General features: G+C 36.3%; 2 protein-coding genes across 2 annotated transcripts; both read left to right on the top strand.

Moving 5' to 3' along the window:
• The first annotated feature begins 673 nt into the window (after positions 1–673).
• LOC147540166 (uncharacterized) lies at positions 674–12,157 on the top strand. The gene is made up of 10 exons (XM_086643203.1): positions 674–2,296; positions 2,459–2,648; positions 2,746–2,876; positions 3,389–3,499; positions 3,613–5,057; positions 5,133–5,397; positions 9,426–9,572; positions 9,845–9,943; positions 10,018–11,486; positions 11,781–12,157. The coding sequence occupies exons 2-10, from the start codon at positions 2,630–2,632 to the stop codon at positions 12,049–12,051; spliced, it is 3,957 nt and encodes a 1,318-aa protein (XP_086499329.1). The 5' UTR covers positions 674–2,296; positions 2,459–2,629; the 3' UTR covers positions 12,052–12,157.
• A 1,187-nt stretch (positions 12,158–13,344) lies between these two features.
• On the top strand, positions 13,345–19,128 carry EYE (conserved oligomeric Golgi complex component-related / COG complex component-like protein). Its single transcript, XM_086643512.1, has 10 exons — positions 13,345–13,922; positions 14,936–15,025; positions 15,091–15,210; positions 15,322–15,423; positions 15,534–15,814; positions 15,934–16,079; positions 16,198–16,396; positions 16,569–17,253; positions 17,718–18,047; positions 18,707–19,128. Exons 1-10 carry the CDS (start codon positions 13,635–13,637, stop codon positions 18,986–18,988), a joined length of 2,523 nt encoding a protein of 840 aa, XP_086499638.1. The 5' UTR covers positions 13,345–13,634; the 3' UTR covers positions 18,989–19,128.
• Positions 19,129–22,040: the final 2,912 nt, after the last annotated feature.

Here is a 22,040-nt window from a genome sequence, read left to right as displayed (position 1 = left end):
TATGGTCCAATACAAATTTAGGTATGTTTTGAAAACAAACATTTTATAAGTATGTTTTTAATTAAACATTTTTGAGTTTATTTAAGTTTAAAATTTGGATGTAATAATCCAAAATCCTAACAAATCTTAAGGACTAGGGTAAAATTTTGGTTCAATACAGATTTAGGACTTAGAAATCTTTAGGATTCGAGAGTCATAGGATTTTTGGTAGCCAAACTGATCAAGGAATTTCGTTTCCTACAAAAAGTTATAAATCCTTATGATTCAAGAGTAGTTGGATTTTTTTATCCGAATCCTACTTCTAAACAAACCAAAACTTTTTTCTCTAGAAAAGTTTGAGAAGAAAGTTTTCTATTCCATATAAAATCATACCACTGTTAATTAACGTTGTACAAATTTATGTAGATGGACGAACCTTCTCGGATTCCCTTCTAAGGGGACCCATTCTGCAATAGTTTTCATATACTAGTTCGTCGTTTTTGTTTAAATCTTTATTTGTTGAAGAAATAGACTTAACATTTTTTTAACTGAATAGTGGGAAAGGGGGCTAAAATAGAAGCTGGGAAATGTTGAGGACTATATGAGCAGGTTATTCACATATAGGGGGTTGAACGGAAATTAGCCACACAAAAAAGGAAAAAAAAATGTGAACCCCCCTCCATTTTGAGTTTTTACTTCTTCGAACCCTAGATTCTCCGATCTCTATCTCTAATTTCTCTAACCTAAAATTTCCCTCCATTTTCGTTTCTTCTGTTTTCTCACTGGCCAGTGATCGATGCTCAACACCTATGCTGCAATTTCTAGGGGTTCTTTCTTCCCCTCTTTAATTCTACCTGTCGATCAACAGGTAAGTTTTATTTTGTTTCTTCTTTGAATGCACTTATTAGTAGCTTTTACTTTTCTCCTCAATTTTATTTGTACAGTTTATTTTTTGTTAATCTTAAAGTTAATTAGGTTAGATAAGGAAGCTAATGGTGTGATAGAAAAGGAATTGTAAAACAGAAAATAAATGAGCTTAATTTACATAGTCAAGTTTGATTATTTTGAAAATTAACTCCCAAATCAGTTAAATTATGGAAATTGAATTCTGGGTTTAAAAAATCAAGTATCTAGTTCTTCTGATCAACTCAAATAATATTGCTATTTCAATTTTGTTCTGTGCTATTTGATCTTATTAAGTGTTAATTAGACTTTTTAATGTGTAAACAAATCTATCCACTTGAATTTCTTTTTTTTGGTTACATGAATGAAAAGTATAGCATATTGAAGGATTCTATGTATGTTATGAGTGTTTTGCTAGTTTCTTACTTACATCCTTTAAAAAGGCGCACAAGGTGCTCACATATGCACGCTCCTTAACGCAAAATATAGGTGCATGGCATCAGAACTTACGCCCCTCTATGCAGTAAAGGGATGTAACTCATGTTGTCGTTTCCTCTCTTTTTCTTTAGTTTGTGGAGGTAATCAAAAGGGCAGTGAGTAGTGACCAATTGGATAAAAACATTTTATGTTCTTTATATTTACTATTAAAAAACTAATTTCTTGTAGTACTACAAACAAATTCAATAAAATATACTTTTAATATGATAAAATACGATCACAGCGTAAAATACTAGATTATAAAGAACTTGGAGCTACACCTCTTTACCACCTCAAGGCAGTGTCTTACATTGTCAAAGAAAACTGCATCGATGCGGAAACATATTTTTTTGAACATAGCTTACTAATATTAGCATGAACACCTTCCTGCGTATGTAGTGCTGTCGACATATTGTAGTAACCACAAGTTGTCTCTATATGACATTTCTAACTTGTTTTTCCCTTTCGTGCTTTAATTTTTTTCCTTTTCTCAGTGTAAATCCTTTTTTGTGCAAGAAATCTCGTTTCTACACTTGGTAATTCTGCAAAAAGATTCGTACTTATATTTATTAAAAGTGGGAGTCGCTCCTAGGGACTAATTTTAGTTATCTCCTGTAAAATGATTTTGTTCTACAACTCTATCAACACAAAGCTGAAACCCCTTCGGTTCAGTATGCCCAAAAAGGGTTAGATGTCCCCATCTCCTTACTTCAGTTTTTGTAATTGATAATCTGATAGAGTTTCATCTACATTATCTTCTTATTATATTGCCCTTCAGTTTCTCCACCTCATTCTCCCTATCTTATACCCTCTCTGTATTCATCAATATAAGGTCGACACTAAGTTTTGCTGAAAGTTGTTTTCATCCTTACTCTGTTGTATGACTGTCTCCATGAAGCAAGTTTCTCTCTTATAATTTTAATTACATTGGTCAAAAGTTACATATTTCAGTTAAAGTCCTTATTGCTCTCTCTACGCTGCTTTCAAAGTCTGAACTTTTTGCTGATTAGGAGAATGAATCGTAACATTGATCTTCTTTGTTTCGTGGAAACATGAACAATATTTCAGTTTAGAGATCTGACTTAGACATCTGTAAAAGTTCCATATTACTAAAAGTATTTGGAGTTCCAATATATATTAATTATTAACTAGTTAAGGTTGATGTTGCTTTCATCTTGTAAATGCACTTCTAATAATATTTTTTCTAGCTTATTTGTTCAGTTTTTTCGGGCAGGTTTTAGTTTAAGCGGCAACTGTAAGGGCAACCAATATGTTAACAAGAAAACGAGGTAACCTACTCCAACCGTCTCAATTGTTTGGAATTATTGATTTCTTGCTTTATTGATTGTTCAGCAATATTTGACCATCAATGGTTACCTAAAATAGCTCAAAAAATGGAGGATGAACGCATTGCGAAAGAAGCGCCTTTAGTTGAGGATCCTAACTCAAAGAGTTCTTTTGCGGAAGTTGGGGAATCTTCAAATATGGGAAAAGATTCACATTTAATCCAAACTGAGGTAAGATACCCTACGATTGACATAGTTTTCACTTACTTCTTTTAAAGGTATCCGTACAATAGGATGTTGGTCGATTAGTACACTAGTTGGGGATATACTTAAACAATAATCAAGTCAGTACACTCTACACCTACTGCGGTTGAACGATCCAGTAATGCTTATTTTGTCAGCACTAGTGGTCGTTCTTAACATTGCTATTTGATATCTGGTTGTTAATTTGGAGGATGTGGACGAACAACTTCCACTGGTCAGATAGAGCCTAAGCTGGAGTTTTGAAATAAAACACTAACAGTTTATTTATATATAGTCTATAGTCTTTCTTTACATTTTCAATCTTCTTTTCTCCCAAAATTTGTTGCATTCAATTGTGAATTGTAAATGACTCAATCCAAATTATACATAACCTGTCTATTTTTAATATGACAAGTTAACAGGTGACATCAACATAGATACAACTTATAACTAATCAATTTTGTGCTATTCATTTGGTTGTCATTGTAACTGTGTCGAAGGTCGCCGAAAAGCAAGTTGAAGATCTTGTAGAAGACCTCAATATCGTGGAATGTCACAGCCCAACTTCGGTTATTCATATCGACTTGACCAAATATTTTGAGACAGACAAGGTATGATTGTACAGTCATTCGTCTTTTTTCCTTGTGAAGAAAATCATGTTTCCTGTTAAGTTTCCAAGTTGTCGCGATGACACTAAACCTCATAGCTTTTGTGTTTAAAATAGGAATTTGAATCGAGAGAAGCAGTTGTTCAGTGGTGTCAAGAGGTGGGAAGAAAGAACAACTCTGTACTTGTTATAGCAAAGACCTCTACTTCCCCGGCAATTAAGGGGTCTTCGGTCGAGCTAAGATGTGAAAGAGGTGGTGTTTATCATAGCCGTAAAAGGGATGGCCAATCAGAAGTCAATAATAAAAGAAAGAGGGAGGTCACTTCGAAAAAATGCGGGTGTCCTTTTAAATTGAGGAGTTCTTGTAAAGCAATCAATAGTTGGGCTCTGAAAGTGACATGCGGGATGCACAATCATGAACTTCCAGAGATAGCAGCACCTGCTCGCTTGAAAGAGGAAGAAAAGGAATTGTTATTGACTCTTAGCTGCAGTGGTGTTCGCCCACGACAAGTGTTTGAGGCATTAAAGCAAAACAACAAAGAGAACCTCTTTACTATGAAAACCATATACAATCTTAAAGCAAGACTAAAAGGGTTTAAGATGGATGAAAGATTACCCATGCGACAATTGATGAAATTTTTGGCAGAACATGAATATGTGGAGTATAACAATAGGGATCCAAATTCCAATGAGCTTACAAATATATTTTGGACCCATCAGGAGGCTTCAATGCTTGCTCAGTGTTTTCCATCTGTAGTAATTATAGACATCTACAAAACAAATCGGTTTAAGATGCCTCTCTTTCAAGCAGTTGGAATGACTTCCACAAATAAATATTTCACCGTTGCATTTGCATTTTTACAGGCAGAAACAGAAGAGAATTACACTTGGGCACTGACAAACTTGAAGACCATGTATGGTCCTAATCTCGTTCCCTCTGTATTTGTCACAAACACGGACATTTCATTAATAAATGGGATCAATATAGTATTTCCAGGAGCTGTCAAAATCCTTTGCACCTGGCACATTGAAAACACAATACAGGAAAATTGCAAGAAGTCATTTGACAAAGAGGAAATGTGGGAAAAGTTCTTTTCTGACTGGAAGTATGTTTGCCAAGCTGAGTCGAAGAGTAAATACAGTGATTCTCTTACTAATTTTGTTTCGAAGTGGGCTGGTACTCATGGAGCATGCATTTCATACATATGTGAAGCGTGGTTGGTTCAGAAAGAGAGTTTTGTATGTGCTTGGGTAAATAAGATAAAGCATTACGGAAACACAACATTAAAAAGAATCGAGGGCGAGAATGCTAAGGTAAATGCATGGTTAGGAACTTCACATCGTAACTTCTTAAATTGTTGGGAGGGGATGCACAAAATGTTTCAAAATGAACATGTCGAGATTAAAGCCTCCTTTGACATGAGCTCGACTTCTGTTAAAAGTAGTCATCAAATATTACCATTTAAAGAATTGAGATACAATGTTTCACAAAAAGCTATGGACTATATACTGGACGAGATGGAGCACATAGAGACTGTCAAGATTGATGTTGCCTCTTGCAGGTAAGTTTTATACAAACTCAAGCCAATGACATATGAACTGTTTTAGCATTCTTCTAATGTATTATGACACTGCAGGTGTGTAATTCGTAAAACACATGGCTTACCATGTGCTCACGAATTGGTTCAATATGTCGAGGAAAGTACACCCATTCCCCTCTCTGCCATTGACCAACAATGGAAGCAGTTATGCTCGATATCTATTCTGAAAAAAAGAGTTGGTTTTGATTTCCTTCCTGAGCTGCAATTAATCCGGCAAAGATGGATAGAAGGGTCAGAAATGGAAAGAAAGGCAATTGTTGAGGAGATGAATGAGATTGGAACTCCTAGTTCAATACCTATATGAGCATTGTACATTATTCTTACTTCCACATTTTAATATTTTGTTTGAGTTCTAAAAAGAGAAAAGTAACCAATATTTATTAGTAGTGTCACAAACTTGCCTTTTTTGTTATGAAACGTGTCACTTCAGCTTCTCCATTGAAGGAAGAACACTGTTTATGTGAATTAGCTGTCGATGAACACTGCATCAGGAGATGAATTACTTCTAACTCTTAATCAAATTTAGTCCTATGAATCGACTATCTCAAGTTCTGCGCAGTCGAAATTGGCTGAGTAACTCAGCTCGGACTTGAGGAGAGCTCGAGCCCATACCTGGCCAAACTCCCAGCCAGAGGTTTAGCGATTTACGCGTTGGACTCGGCCGAGTCCTCAAGCCCTACTGACTTGCCTGTGACTCATTTCCTTGAAAGAAGTTTCAAACTAACTTCCTAAAAATAGGTTTCTAGAAATAGGTCTTTGGAAATAGGTTTGAAATAAAGAAGTTTTAGAAGCAGGTGAAGAGTCAAGAGAGACCAGAGAAAAGTTCGAAGAAGACTTAATGGAAAAAAAAAGTTCGAAGAAGACGGGAGAGAGAAAAGACGATTCATCATGCTTTACGTGCAACTCCCGTTATCCATTAAGTTGATTCGAGACTTCTAATTAGCATTTCTGATTCCCGGTAAGTCTTTAAATCTTCAGTTACTTCCCGACTCCTTGTAGTTTTAAAAACTTGGCTCAAGTTTCAATGGAGTCTCTCTATACATTGTAGTTATGTCTGGATCCCTTGTTAGTTTTCAATTTTCTCCATTTTCTATCAGGTCTCTCTTTTCAGCCAACACAAGGAACTGGTTTTCTGCCATTGGTGAGGTAATACATTCTCTCGACTTGCTATTTTCTATTATTGGAGGATAGGCTAAAAGCAATGGTCTAGCCTCATTCTTCCGAAGCTTTAGCCACATTACAGGTCATACTACCCTATGAAATCATTTCTCGCTATGTTCTATTTATTTACTTGGACCTTGATCAACTTCATATAATTATGTACTATATTGTTCTCAATAGTTTCCTCAGTGATTTGGTAATAGATTTTGTTTTTAACTTTGTTACTGAAGTTAATGTCCTATGGATCTTCGGTTCAAGTTCCCATGAATCTTTGTACTTCTTCTTGCTGAAATCCTTCACATGGTTTAAAAATTTATTATTATGTTCGTAGTCTCCGTCTTGATTCTCATGGTTTATTTGGAGAATTTACGCATACAAGATATCTTACACGGAAATATATGCTGACATACAGGTACTAAGATTCTGCCAAGTATGTTGAAGCATTGATTAAAGTCGGGAAATACGTCAAGGAGTATTAAACGATGGTTTTTTGGAATCTTCTCTTCGGCTTCTTTTATTAAATAAACTGATGTCAGTATATTCTCTGAAAGGGTTATATGAGCAAAGGTGAAGACACTGACTAGTACTAGTGAATGATAGTGGCTTTCTGTTCTTACTTAACCACTCTATGATGTACAGAGAATTCAAATGGGTAGAGAGAGAAAGTTCATTTTTAATCTTCAGTGTTTTTGACTGATCCTGATATTGACATATAAATTGAGTTTCACCCTTGGTATTCTTTGTTGTTAGTGAGGTCTCTTAGGGTTTATACTATACATTGCAAAGTGGAGTATCTTGAATTGTTGGTTTGGTTTGTTTATACTCAATACAATTCTATCGTCTACTCGGTATATATAGGCGCCTATACATATCCTCTTAAATTGAATTTGTTTCTTACACTTGGGTGATATCTCAATGTTACCGAGAAATCAGTAGGGTTTCGGATCTCTTATAGCATATACAAGTTATGGAGGTCGATGTTGATGATAATGTCTTTTATGTCATTTTGTATAGCAAGGACAGAAGATTCATTTTAATAAGCGGGAAGTATTCAAAAGAAATATTTCGCATTCGTCAGCCCGCTTTTGGTTCTCCCCCCCCCCCCCCTCCCTCCCTCCCTCCCTCCCTCGCGTGTCCTCTCGCTTTTGTTCTATTCCCACTCTCTCTTTCCTCAATCGTTCCTCCCTCTGACAGGTTCGAGTACTGTGTGAAAAAGGAAGACAGAGAGGTAGAGTTGTGAAAAACTGAGAGAGAGAGAGAGAGGTAGAGTTTTTACCAAGGGCACACACTGTATAGAAGACTGGACTCAAATTCCCTGGCAACCTTACTTAACACCAAATTTGAATTCCCCACTCGAAAATCTATTTTGTTTCATAGTCAGAAACTATTCAACCTGACATTCAAATCATTTTCACACGAATCACACATTAAATGAACGCTAATAGGAGCTTGACGGAGGGGGAGGAAAAAGTAGGGGGGTCAGTAGACTAGTGTTCATAAACTAGGAGGCAAAGAGGAATTAGCTCACAAATAATAAATTAAAGTTTAAATCCTGGACTAAATTGAAATATAAATTAAGAAACAGGACTAAACTAAAATACAACCTTAAAAAAAAAGTTATTCAAGGAACAAACAGATCATTGTTTTTCTATTGACTCTTCTTTTCAGAAATTCCAAAATCTCTCTCTAACTTCCGTTTTCTCCAACATTTCTCTTCACCTCTCTACTCTACCGGCAATTCTACCATCGCCGGATGGTCGGTTTCTCACAGGTATGGAGAATTCTCTCTCTCTCTCTCTCTCTCTGTCTCCTTGAAACCCTAACTTTACTAGCTTTTATTTAGGAATTCTGTACAATCTAATTGTAGTAAAAGGAGATGAAAGTAAGAGAATGGAATCATATATCTAACTATGTATGATTTTTTTTAATCAATTTTTGAAATTTTTTTTGAACGAATTTTGTTGAGTAAGATTTATTTCTGAACTTTTTGGGTAATATGATTTGTTATTAACAAATTAAGTGCAAAAATGGGTAGATATTCAGCTGAATTAGGTATAGCATTATGTATTGAGAGTGACAATTTTCCATTATGAAAAACTGTAATTTTGTTAAAAACCTCATAAAACCCTTGATACACTAAAATTTGCTGATGATTTTGGAATTTGGATCTCTAGTGGATTTTATATATAGCCTATTAAATGCTTAAATGCTTAATATGGTAAGATTTAGGGCAATTTACTTTGGTTTGGCTTGCAGGATATTTTCTTGTTTCTTTCATTAATTACGTTTACTCTCTAGTATTACTTGATTAGTTTGTAATTACTTATATAAGAGTTAAAAGTTTCCTAGTTTAATTTGGATTCTAATTTGGATTCTTGTTTCTTTCTCGCACCTTATCGATCAACACTTAGTGTTGGTGTGTCCGTGGGGCTTCGTTGCCCTGAAGTGGTCTTGGCTTTTCCTTGCCTACAAATGGTCTTGGGCATATCTCACTCCAAAAGCTAGCTCAAAGGGTGAGGCTTTCCCTCATACTTATATAGTGACAGCCACCCTCCTCCCAGGACCAATGTGGGTTAACTCCAAGACTTAATTGTAGATTCTGATGCAATTTTAGTGTAGCCTTTGATTTAGACACCGCCCATGCCCAATAGCCTATTTCAGGCCAGGACAAGGTTCTTCCTTGGCATGAGACTGCTCTAGACCATCCTAGGCTTCTCCATTTACCAATTGGGGCGCCAAATCCATCCCAAAGTCCTAACGTCTAATGAAGACAAAATGATACGTTAAACCCTGGTCTGCAAGGTCATCTAAATGAATGAAGAACAATTCTTTCGCGCATGAAACTTTCGTTTTACGTCAGGTTGATAATGCTTTTAATTGTTTGGTAGCATTGATGGGTTATTTTATTTTGAAGGAATAATATGTACTTATCGCTCTGACGCTCTCTTCTGTCATTCTTCTGTCTAGGTTTTTATCTGAACAACCAAAATAGATTTTTATGGTGGAGACTGGAGATCACAATAGAGTGATAGGGAGTCAACTCTAGCATTTTAACGTGAACAACCAAAATTCGTTTTCAACCTTCAAACAAAAATAAATTGAGTACGGAACAAGGTTGATACTCCTAACTTTCTCAATCGTTCGTTGTTCAACTTTATTTGACCAACAACGTCAACCGAAACAGCTCGAAGGATGGAGGATGAAGATATTGTGGAAGAAAACCCTTTAATGGAGGAAACCACTTCCCTGAGTTTTTGTGTGAAAGATGTCGAATCTTCAAACCCAGTGAATGAATTGCAATTGAACCAATTAGAGGTGAGATAGACATTGACGTAATGAGTTTATTTTTCTATATTTTTCTTATTAAGAACCTTATTTCATAGTTCACTAACTCACGTATAGGGATTTTGCAAATAATTCGGAGACTTGTTGCAAAAATTTATCTTTGGTGTCTTGAACCAGAATTTCTTCCATAGTCATACATTTTGTACAAAAAAATTAATATAATATTCTGTAACTTACCAATTATCCTCTAGTCTTATTTTATTTTGGTTTTCATTGTAATTATGTTGAATATGGCCGAGAAGGAAGCTGGAACTTTTGCAAAAGATATTAACATTATGGACGAACACAATCCTACCTCAAGTATTACAATCGACTTGACCAAAGAGTTTGAGACAAACATGGTATGGTTTTCATTCTTCTTCTTTGGCAGTTTGTAGTCGTAACAATCACACTTATTATTTTTCTGTTATCTTAGGAATTTGAATCTCGTGAAGCAGTTGTTCAATGGTGTCAAGAGGTAGGAAGAAAGAACAAAACAGTCATCGTTATATCAAAGACAAGTAATAGACGGGCAATTAAGGGATCAATAGTCGAACTTCAATGTGAAAGAGGTGGTAGTTATCACAGTCATGCGAAGAAGGATGACCAACTAAATGTCACTGAAAGTAAAAAGAAGAGGAAAAGAGACACTTCGAAAAAATGTGGATGCCCTTTTAAATTGAGAAGTATATGTCGAGAAATCAATAAATGGACTCTGAAAGTGATACGTGGGACTCATAATCATGTGCTTCCAACTACATTAACTGGACATGCATATGCGGGCAGGTTGAAAAAAGATGAAGAGGAATTAGTGGTTACTCTAATTAGTGGTGGTTGTCTTCCTGGACAAGTACTTGAGGCATTAAAGCAAAACAACAAGGAAAACCACTCTACGATTAAAACCATATACAATGCTAGAGCAAAACTAAGAAGATATGAATATGATATGAAAGAAATATCCCCGATGACTCAGCTGATAAATTTCGTAACTAAGCATCACTATGTCGAGTATAATAGAAGAGATCCAGAATCTGACGAGATCACAGATATATTTTGGACGCATCCAGAGGCTGCTATGCTTGCCCAGTGCTTTCCGTCGGTTCTAATTATTGATTGCACGTTCAAAACCAATCAGTTCAATATGCCTCTCTTTCATGTTATGGGCATGACATCTACAGGTAAATATTTTACAGTTGCATTTGCGTTTTTACATTCGGAAACCGAAGAGCACTATACTTGGGCTTTGACACATCTCAAGACAATATATAGACCAAATCACCTTCCCTCTGTATTTGTAACGGATAAAGAACTTGCATTATTAAATGGGATCCATGTAGTATTTCCAGAAGCCGACACAATTTTATGCACGTCGCATATCGATAAGAACATACATGATAATTGTAGGAAGTCATTTGACAGCGAAGAAACGTGGGAAAGATTCTTTTCAGATTGGAAAACTTTGCAATCTGCAGAGACGGCGAATGTTTATGGTGATACTATTACTAAGTTTGTTTCAACGTGGGCCACAACTCATGGGTCGTGTATTTCTTACATATGTGAGATATGGTTTGATCAGAAAGAGAGATTTGTAAATGCATGGACAAGTAAAATAAAGCACTATGGAAACACATCGACTGATAGAGCTGAGAGAGAGCGGTGTAAGGTGAACTCCTGGTTGATATATCGTAATTCTCTAATTTGTTGGGAAGGAATGCACAAGATGTTTCAAAACGAACATGTCGAAATCGAAGCTAGTTTTCAGTTGAGCTTGACTCATGTTAAACAAGATCATCAAATTTTGATACTTAGGGAGCTATGGAAACATGTTTCACAGGAAGCAATTGACCGTATCATGGAAGAGATGAAGCGGAATGAGGTAGTAGGGATGAATGAAGCTTCTTGTAGGTGTGTACTATATCAAGTTAAGTTTATAATTCCTCTTAGGTGGCACTTGTTTTTCTCATTGTCTATCTCTGACTCATCCTAACTGACTCAATGGACCCAAAATCAGTTTAATCAGCCATCAAGAGGAGTCAGACATCACAAGTCAGATAAAAACAAAATTCTGAAATCTAACTCGAGTTAATTCAGACTTCAAGTTAGATTTCAGATCTGACTTAGAGAAAAACAAACACTACCTTATTCTTTTCTTTGTTGTTATAATGTTATGTAACACTTGTTGTTGTTGTATGAAAGTAGGTGTATACTTCGTAATACACATGGCTTACCTTGTGCACACGAGTTGGTTCAATTTTCACAGGAGAAAGCCATCCCACTCTCTGCCATTGACCAACAATGGAAGCAGTTGTCTTTGACGTCTTTAGAGAAACGGGTAGGTTTTGATTTGCTCCCTGAGCTGCAGAAAGTACGACAAAGATGGATAGAAGCTTCAGAAATAGAACGGAAATCAGTTGTTGAGAGGTTGAAGAAGGTTGGAGTTCCCAAAGAAACACGCTTGGTGGAGTATTAAAAAGTGGGTTTCGTGTTTGTTAGATTTTGAGAACTTACCGTTCTTAGTTTAACGATGCAAAATTATTTAGTTCAGAGTTCAGGATTACGAAAAAAGCATTGCAGACGAGGTGCGCGCCTTGGAGACCTCTTTGTGAACATATCATTGTAGAATTATCTGTTAGAACAAGTTTTTGAATTTATATAATATGATGAAAAATTAATCTCGATGGTTTTCTTATGTTATTTTGGTTCTTATACAGCCCAACATAACTTTGTTTTTCAATTTGTTATCTTTTTCATAGGAAAAATGCTTGGGAAGAAGAAATTTTGAGTAGACACTCTGGACAGAAATCTGACTTGGCCTCCCTTGATTGGAAAATATGTGGGTATGAATCATTTGAAGCTCCAATCATAGGAAGTCACATCGAATTTTTGTCAGAGTCTGGCCGGAATTTCTTTCCCTAGCACTACTGTTTTCTACGGTCGAGTACTTATTGGATCCATAGTTTATGACCATCTTCCTTTTTCATCTCATATTTTTGGTAACTTCTGGTTTGACTTTCCAAAACGGTAAGTGAGCGTTCTTCAAAAAAAAAATCGAGCGAATAAAGACTTGGTCAATTAGATTATGACATCCCGACATCTTTATTTTGAGTCCACAAATTAATTTGTTTGCCCTTTGGCTCTTATTTTAATTTCTTCTCTCTTTTGCTCTCTCATCTTCGTCTTGCCCTCTTTCTCTCATCTTTTAAGTGTTGGTTAAATTTGCACCGAACAAATTTAAAACATAGTCAACAACTTTTGATTGGAGTGGTTACCAAGTTGGTTTTTATCTTATAGGTCAAGGGTTCGAGACACGGGGTCATACACTCATACTCCTTTTAAGTATGCTGACATTTACAAAAAGAAAAAAGATTTAAAATATAAAGAACAATTGAAAAACTTGACGATATTATTTTTAGTTAACGTCACATTATCTAGTCATTAAAATCTCGTGCAGAATTGAGATGGAATCCCAAATCAACATGTGGGATTGAATGTAAACTTTCGTGTGGGATTGAATGTAAACTTTCTTTTGGTTTTTGTCCCGAACGATATGACAGTCGTTGATTTAAAATTCTCTTTCACATCTGTTTGGGATTTGGCTGACTCTATCAACTTATTGTTTTCTAAAGACAACGTTTCGCTTTTTAGTTTTCTACCCTTCCCTCTTGTTTTCTGTCTATCTTTTCTCTATTTAAAAGATCAATAATTGGATTAATTATTACTAAACCAATAACATTTAACCGATACTCTATGAACCCAACTCTTCAACTCGATTTCTAGTTTTATTGCTCCTACTTATTATTAGGTCCTTCCGTAAGACATAAGAGAACATAGTTAAATTGGTCTTCTTAGATTGACTAATTTTTCCAAGAAAAGTCAAGTCTCTACATATCAAAACCCAAACTCCATATATCACATAGAAACAATCTTTCTTTCTTTTTACTCCGGTGAAATTTTCGCTTCTTCAACAACAAAACGTTTGGAGAAATCCAAGAGGAACAGAGCGAAATATGATAATTTGATCTAGAGAGAGAAAGTAGAGAGATTTTAGAGAGAATGATAGATCTAGGAGCATTCTCAGAAGAGAAATTCGAATCGAAGAAATGGATCAACACAGCAATCCAATCACGACATCCAACTCAAGAAGAATCAGTGGAGAAATACTTAGCAGATCTGGAAATGAAACTTCAAATGATGTCTGAAGAGATCTCTGCTTCTCTTGAAGAACAAAGTAGTGCTGCTCTTCTTCGTGTTCCTCGTGCTAGTCGTGATGTTATTCGTCTTCGTGATGATGCCGTTTCTCTTCGTTCTTCTGTTTCTGGTATCATCCTCAAACTCAAAAAGGTAAAAAAAATCTCTAACTCGGATCACTATCAATATCACCAAATTGAAATTGAAATTGAAACTGAATTTGTTACTTTCAGTTCTATTCTGATTAGGATTTTGAGTCAGTTATGTTTTTGGCAATCAATTCATTCTAACTGTGCCGGAGTTTGACCTAGTAGTCGGGGTAGGCTAGGCATTACTCTAATTCTTTCCATTCTACCAATGAATTATCTTTAATGACTCACTAGTCTCGACCGGCTAATTGTTCTGTGATACCACTTGCTCCAGTTGAGATTTCTTGATTTCGAAATATATTGAATCCTTGAGTAGTTGAAAAAAGTGGGATTTTGTATTTCCAGGTCGATTTCTATATTCGAATGAACCTCATTATCATAAAAAAAGTAGACTTTTCAGTATGGACCGAACCAAAAGAAAAATTGAGATGGATTCCAATATATTTTCCACCCTTCAAAACCGGACCGAACGTGAAGGTTTCCTCTCATGTATATGTGTATAATGTGTCCTCTAAAATGTGCAGTACAACTTAAATCAACATCATAGCTTACATTATCTGTAACTGATTTTACTTGGGGAGGAGTGAGATGCTCGACTTGCTTACCCACAGGAGGAGTTAATTGCCTTTTGGAATGAATATCTCATCCTTGCTTAATTGACTTGGTGGATTGATGACTCGAAGTACTCAAGGAGTTCATTAACATAACCCATCAACACTAAAGTAATTTGAGTTTAATGAATGATCAAGGTTATGAAACAAAATGAATACTTTATTTTAAAAGAAATGCTTTTCGGAAAGCATTTCTTGTAAAATAATACAAGTGTTAGTGAATTCGCCAAATGAGCTATTATTGTTCGAAGTTAAAGATTATTCTGCACATATATCTGCACTTAAGCTCAATAGAAAACAGTATTCCTGCGTAGCTTCTCTATTCTCATTTTATATCTGATTAGAGCTTCGATATGACCTCAAATGACGATTTAAATATTCATGGATATTATATTTTTAACTGCAGGCTGAGGGTTCCTCAGCTGAATCAATTGCAGCCTTGGCTAAAGTTGATATTGTCAAGCAAAGAATGGAAGCGGCTTATGAAACTCTGCAGGTACCTATGATTTTTTATATCTATGGTTTTATCATGTGGGTTTATCTAACTTTGATTGAAAACAGGATGCAGCAGGGTTAACTCAACTAAGTGCTACGGTGGAGGATGTTTTTGCTAGTGGAGATCTTCCACGGGCAGCAGAAACCTTGGCCAATATGAGGCATTGCTTGTCTGCCGTTGGTGAGGTAATTACTCTCTTTAATCTTCGATGTTAGCTAAACTATTTAATAGCCCTTGAAATTTGAAATGGTGTATGAACTTTTTATATATTTCTGACCCGTGAGCTATTTTTCCAGGTTGCAGAGTTTGCTAATGTTAGAAAGCAGCTTGAAGTCTTAGAGGATAGGCTAGAAGAAATGGTCCAGCCTCGTTTATCTGATGCTTTAGCTAACCGCAAGGTCAAAATTCCATATAAAAGTTGATTCGAGCTATTTTGTTTTTACTTTTGATCTCACTCAACTTCAAATGCATATAATTCTTAACATTTCCTTTTTCTTTTCTATGATAGATTGATGCTGTTCAAGATTTAAGACAAATCCTCCTCCGAATTGGGAGGTTCAAGTCTGTAGAACAATACTACACAAAGATTCACCTGAAACCTATCAAGAAACTCTGGGAAGACTTTGAGTCCAGGCGACGAGTTGACAAGCTTTTAAATGAAAAGCATGAATTTGAAAGGACTGGAAGCATTACAGAGCCTTCATCTAGTTTATCTACACTTCCTTTCTCCATTTGGTTGCCAAGTTTCTATGACGAAGTACTGCTCTATCTTGAACAAGAGTGGAAGTGGTATGATTATCTTCAGCAGTTCTTTTTTTTTTTTTTTCATAAAAAAACAAGAGTACTTTCTCCAATGATTTGATAAAGTAACTCGATTGCTTATAACTAAAAACTCGTGATATCTGCAGGTGTATGGTTGCTTTTCCTGATGATTACAGAACTCTTGTCCCAAAATTATTGGTTGAGGTTATGACCACACTTGGTGCAAGCTTTGTTTCTCGCATTAACCTAGCTACTGGTGAAGTTGTTGCCGAAACGAGGACACTATCTAAAGGTAGCGTTAGTAATTATTAGATTTTGCTCGTGTTGACAAGTATCCTGAACTATTTTGATGCGTGATGAAACTGCCATCTACTGTTTCCTAATTTTGTTTTTCATGTTTTATGTTGTAGGTATACTAGATATCTTATCTGGTGATATGCCGAAAGGTACTAAGATTCAGACCAAGCATCTCGAGACATTGATTGAGTTGCACAATATGACGAGTACTTTTGCAAGGAATATTCAACACTTGTTCTCAGAATCTTCTCTTCAAATTTTATTGGATACACTAAAGTCGATATACTCTCCTTATGGGTCATATAAGCAAAGGTGAAATACTTATTAATGAATGTCGTCTTCTTAATTTAGCCTTTTTAGTTGGGTAAATTTCATGATACATAGTAAATTTGGTATTCAGTTGGTGGAGCCCGTAGCATAGGTGATCTTACAACATAATCTTTGGTTGCAAGTCGAAACTTATCAGACCATCTTTCTTTTCTAGGTATGGACAGATAGAACGTGCCATCCTATCTTCTGAGATTGCTGGATTGGATCTTAGAGGGGCAGTTGCTCGTGGAGTGGGGGCCCAGGGTATTGAACTAAGTGAAACTGTTAGAAGGATGGAAGAATCAATTCCACAAGTTATTGTGCTTCTTGAAGCATCTGTTGAAAGATGCATAAACTTTACTGGAGGTGCAGAAGCAGATGAACTAATTTTGGCGCTGGATGACGTAATGTTGCAGTTTATATCTTCTCTACAAGAAATTTTAAAATCGTTAAGAGCTGTGTGTGGAGTTGATTACAATGCCGATGCCTCTGGTTCAAAGAAAGAATTGGGGTTGGACAAAAGGGAAGGAGCCCATAATACACGTAAACAGGAAAATGTTTCGGAGGAGGAAGAGTGGTCTATCGTACAAGGGGCATTACAGATTCTTACAGTTGCAGATTGCTTAACCAGCAGGTCCTCAGTTTTTGAAGCTTCCCTTAGAGCTACCCTAGCTCGTCTAAGCACTAGTTTGTCTCTTTCAATATTCGGTTCAAATGTGGATCAAAACCAGTCACATGTGGGTAATGATGATGGAAATGGAGAAGTATCTTTTGTGGGAAGGGCTTCATTGGATGTTGCAGCTCTCCGTCTCATTGATGTTCCCGATAAAGCTAAGAGACTCTTCAACCTCTTAGATCAGGTATTATGGCTTCCTGTAGTTCCTCAAAATTTAGTTACCGCCTAGTACATGCATTATTTGCAACTCTTCAGTTTTTATTTCTATTTCCTCTTTCCTGGAAGGGGGTTCTCATTATCTCCCTAAGGAGGAAAAAGTGAAGAACAAAAATTATTTACGCCAACTTCTTAAAGTACATGCATGCCAAATGACAATACAATGATCTTATAGCATTAGGATCCCTCGAGCAAAATGAGTAGCTTTTCTAGCTCTGTTTTTACTGATTCCTGTTCAATGGTAGACGCAAACCAGCTTCGGTCTGTTAAAATTATGTTTAAGCTTGTCGGAGACAGCTTATCTCACTATAAAACGTTTTTTCAATTGGCCCAAGCTGTCAACTTGAGTAACTTAAGTTAGCAAAACCCCTTCGGCTCAAATATGATCTTATATATTGTCCAAAAATAACACCATTTCATATAATATTGCAGTCTAAAGATCCTCGATTCCATGCGCTTCCACTTGCATCACAAAGAGTATCAGCATTTGCAGAGACAGTAAATGGACTTGTCTATGATGTTCTTATATCAAAAGTACGTCAACGCCTAAGCGATGTGGCTCGATTACCTATTTGGTCCGCTATGGAGGAGCAGAATACTTTCCATCTGCCAAGTTTTAGTGCTTATCCTCAGAGCTACGTGACTAGTGTTGGGGAATATCTGCTGACTTTACCTCAACAGTTGGAACCACTTGCTGAGGGTATCTCTTCTGATGGAAACACGGATGAAGCCCAATTCTTTGCAACTGAATGGATGTTCAAGGTAACAATGGTTTTGCTTCTCTCCTCTTATTTCCTAATAGATTCTCATCCCCTATTTTCAAGCTTGTGCACGGGGATATAAAACATTGATTTGGAAACAAGACCCTTTACGGTCTTCAGATGTCTTAAAATCAACTAAAAATAAAATAAAATAGAAAACTTCGTTTTACTAAATCGTATTGATCTCTTGGAAGAAGATCTAAGCAATAGTGCAATCAACCCGTCTGTTCTTTCCATTGTCGAGAAAGTAAATGTTCCTCAAATCAACAACTGATATCTTGGACCCTTGATTGTTCTTTCTATTGTGGAAGAAGATATAGTTCCTCAATCATTGCTTTTATTATCCATTTATCCTTTGTTTCTTCAACACATTCCACGATGTGTTGAAACATATGCATGATTATTTTGCTTTTTTAAGCTTCAACTCCCTATGAAAGGGTTGAACGGGTTTGCAAGAGTAAGTTTCGCATAAATTTGCACAGGGAACCCAAGCCTAAGAATATTGGCATGTCTTTTAATCAAGACCAACACAAACTTGGGTCTTCGGCCTAATTTTATCGTACTATGTTTCAATTACAAGTTGCGATTGTAGTTGGAATTGCATTCGTCTTTCGCCACATAATATGTTACTAATATCAACAATTTTATAAATTTAAATAGGTAGCAGAGGGTGCCACAGCACTTTACATGGAGCAATTACGGGGAATTCAATATATAACAGATCGAGGAGCACAACAACTGTCAGCTGATATCGAGTACTTGAGTAACATTCTTGCCGCTTTGTCTATGCCCATTCCACCTATACTTGCCACATTCCATAGATGTCTTTCAACACCAAGAGACCAATTGTCTGAACTAATCAAATCGGACTCCGGAAACCAACTTGACCTACCAACTGCTAACCTTGTTTGTAAGATTCGTCGCGTGACTCTTGATCCATGAGTTTTCTTTCCTGCTAAAGTTTTGGTACAATATGAGGTAATATTTTTAAAACGATAGTTACTACAGACACGAAGTTCCATATAGAAAAGCTTGTATTTCATTTTTTATGGTATGAAAGTTTCATATTGGTGCTTACAAAAGAGCAGGTTCGTTAGGGTTTTACCCATCTCGAAACTAGAAATGCTATAAATTAGGATCAAAATGAAGAGGTTAACTAATAGTATTTGGTCCGGCCCTATTTTCTTTTGTGGTCATGCGTGCTCCACTTTGCATTTCACATAGTCTCACTAGATTGCAACACTTTGTTGGAGAGACTATGATTCAAATAAGTATGATGATTGAAAGCTCAGCAACACTCTTAAGTTTGGAATAACAACTTCTTCGTCGAACTCTAAGTTTGGAAGTAATAACCACTTCCCATTTTCTTTTAACAAATTTACATGTAGTGTTGTCTTGAACTCAAAGTAAAGATGGTTTTGGGTCGATTCAAGTTGGCAAAATATTGGAGCAAGTAAAACCAATTGATATAGAGGTCTTTGTTACATACACTGCATGAAATCCCACTCGGGACTCGAAACCCTCCCTAATCTCTTTCCTCTCTGTGACAATAACCTGTTCCTGTATGACTTAGTGGTTTTTTTACACTTGGGTGATGGTAATGGGAGGTGGTCTGTTGGGGTAAAAAATGACGGTGGTGGACGTTGGTCGGAAGTTATGGGGGTGAAGCTGAAACTTACGGTAAAACAAACAAGTTGACTATTGGACTCAACATATAGTCTAACTTTGTATGACCAAAGTCCATATAAGTCTAGCAGATAATATTTTGGATGCCTGACATGAAATTCTAAGTTCCCTTTGTTACGTGAGAAAATGAGGTTGGGAAAGTTAATTTTGCGGGAAGTCGTGTTTACGGGAAAGTCGATTTTCTGTTGTCTGGTTAGACTAAAGTGTCGTTCGGCAACTAAAAGTATAGGTTAACTTTGCTTGTAGTAGAAGTTCTTTTGCTTTAAAAGAAAAAAAGAAGGGACATTTTATACGCAATGCCCAAAGTTGTTATAAGCAAAGGCAATTCTTAATTTGGTTAAAGACAATGTGTGTTTAAGAGGCAATGCCTCAACTTTTGTTTGACCTACCACGCCCTTCTTCTTCTTCTCCTTCCTTTTTCTTCTTCTTCCCTTCTCCAAAAGAAAGAGAATACTCAAGGAACAAAGTTAGAGAATACCCCAGGAACAATGTAATCACTTTCTTCTTCCTCCTCTCAATCTCACTACAAAGAACAAAGTTAGAGAGATAAAGTAGAAAAAGAACTAAAGATTAAATAAGAAAAAAAACAGAGTTCTAGAGAGATAAGAAAACGCAAGAGAAATGGGGGAAGAGGGACTTCTCTTCATTACCTTCTCTTTGTTATTTGGCAAAATTGTTATTTATAAGTAAAAAAAGTCAAAATTTAGTTTGATAATCCAAGTTACATTTCTCTTTTTTCTTTTTCTAATGGAGATACTTGGCTTTATTCGAATTTATTTATGATTTCCCTGACTGCTCGTGTAAGAAGTGGTGGTTATATTGGTGGTAGTCGTAGTATAATAGTGGTGGTCATGCCTTGAAGGTATGGTTATAAGGGTTTGGTGCTGGTGGATGTATGACAGTGGCATTGGTGGAGGTATGATGGTGGCATTGGTGGTTATGGAGGTAGGGGATGGTCGTGAAGGTATGGGATAGTGGTGGTGAAGGTAGGATGATGGTGGTGGTGAAAGTACGTTGTAGTGGTGGTTATGGAGGGATGGTGGTGGTGAAAGTACGTTGGTAGTGGTGGTGGTGGACACGGTCATAGTGATGGTGGTTGAGGTACGTTGGCGGTGGTGGTGCTAGTATAATGGTAGTGGTGATGAATAAGGTATGTGGGTGGTGGTTGAGATACGATGGTGGTGGTGGCTGAGATACGGTGGTGGTGGTGGAGGTACGGTGGTTTTGGTGGTTGAGATATAGTGGTGGTGGAGGTATAGTGGTGGTTGAGATACGGTGGTGGTGGAGTTATGGCGGCCGTTTTAGTATAGTTGTATAGTTGGTGATGGCAGTGGAAGATAAGGTATGTGGGTGGTGGAGTGGTAGAGATGCAGAGGTGATGGTAGTTGATGGGTGGTGGAGGTGTATGGCGGTGGTGGTGGTCGTGGTGGTGGTACGAAGGTGGTGGTTAAGATGTGGTGGCGGTGATGGTGGTTGTGGTATGGTAGAGGTCCATTGGTTTTTGTGGTGGTGGTGGGAGTGGAAATACAATGGTATGGTGGAAGTTTAATTGAGGTCCATTGCTCTTCGATCCAATTACCAGATATTATTGTTGGCGTACTTTTCTGCACCCAGTCTATAGCAGTTTTTTTTTTTTTTGTTAAAATTTCAAATTTTATTTTTTTGTTAAAACTTCAAATATTTGTATTTGTTTGATTAAACACCAAATATTTTACCAAAGCATTGCAAAAATATCGCAAAGCATTACAAAAGTGTAAAAGATGTTGTAAGGTGCTACAAGACACTCCAAAGCTATTAGAAACTAGTTGTAAAATTGCTACAAGGTGTTGCAAAGATATTGTAAGACGTTGCAAAGTCGTCGCAAAGATGTTATAAAACGTTGCAAAATTAAAAAAAATTCTTAGAGAACTGAAGATTAAAAAAAATTAACTAATCATTTTTAACTAAAGTCCAAAATTTTTAGTGAATTTGGCCAAATTTCTCCAATAATATTGCCAGGTGTCTTGAGAAGTTCTCATCATACTATCTTGCCATACTGAACACAAAAAATTGAATTTCTGTACAAAAACTTTGTTTTCATCTTCATGGAAAAAATAGTTTTCACATCAAATAATTATCAAACGGACCGAATCTTTCAACAAAAAAAAAAAACGGACCGAAGTGTTTTCGGTGTGAGAAGCAATTAGGAAGGAAAGAAGTACCTTTAACTAATTAGATTTTCTTCAAAAATTTGAATCTTATAATTTTAATTATAATTATTTTCAATTACTAAAACTAAATTAACTCACAAATGTGATTATAATTTTGT

Source organism: Eschscholzia californica, unplaced genomic scaffold (genome assembly GCF_041429995.1).
Source record: "Eschscholzia californica isolate CP2 unplaced genomic scaffold, dmEscCali1.0.p SCAF_5, whole genome shotgun sequence".
Lineage (NCBI taxonomy): Eukaryota > Viridiplantae > Streptophyta > Magnoliopsida > Ranunculales > Papaveraceae > Eschscholzia > Eschscholzia californica.
Note: the sequence above shows the minus strand (reverse complement) of the source record. Positions and strands in the feature narration are given on the sequence as shown.

Bases quoted from the DNA above. Each gene is read 5' to 3' on its own strand.
- LOC147540166 (XM_086643203.1), top strand. The intron at 5,058-5,132 runs GTAAGTTTTATA...ATGACACTGCAG, and splicing joins ATTGATGTTGCCTCTTGCAG to GTGTGTAATTCGTAAAACAC. The intron at 5,398-9,425 runs TGAGCATTGTAC...ATTTGACCAACA, and splicing joins CTCCTAGTTCAATACCTATA to ACGTCAACCGAAACAGCTCG.
- EYE (XM_086643512.1), top strand. From the start codon at position 13,635: ATGATAGATCTAGGAGCATTCTCAGAAGAGAAATTCGAATCGAAGAAA. The intron at 15,026-15,090 runs GTACCTATGATT...GATTGAAAACAG, and splicing joins CGGCTTATGAAACTCTGCAG to GATGCAGCAGGGTTAACTCA. The intron at 16,397-16,568 runs GTGAAATACTTA...TTTCTTTTCTAG, and splicing joins TATGGGTCATATAAGCAAAG to GTATGGACAGATAGAACGTG.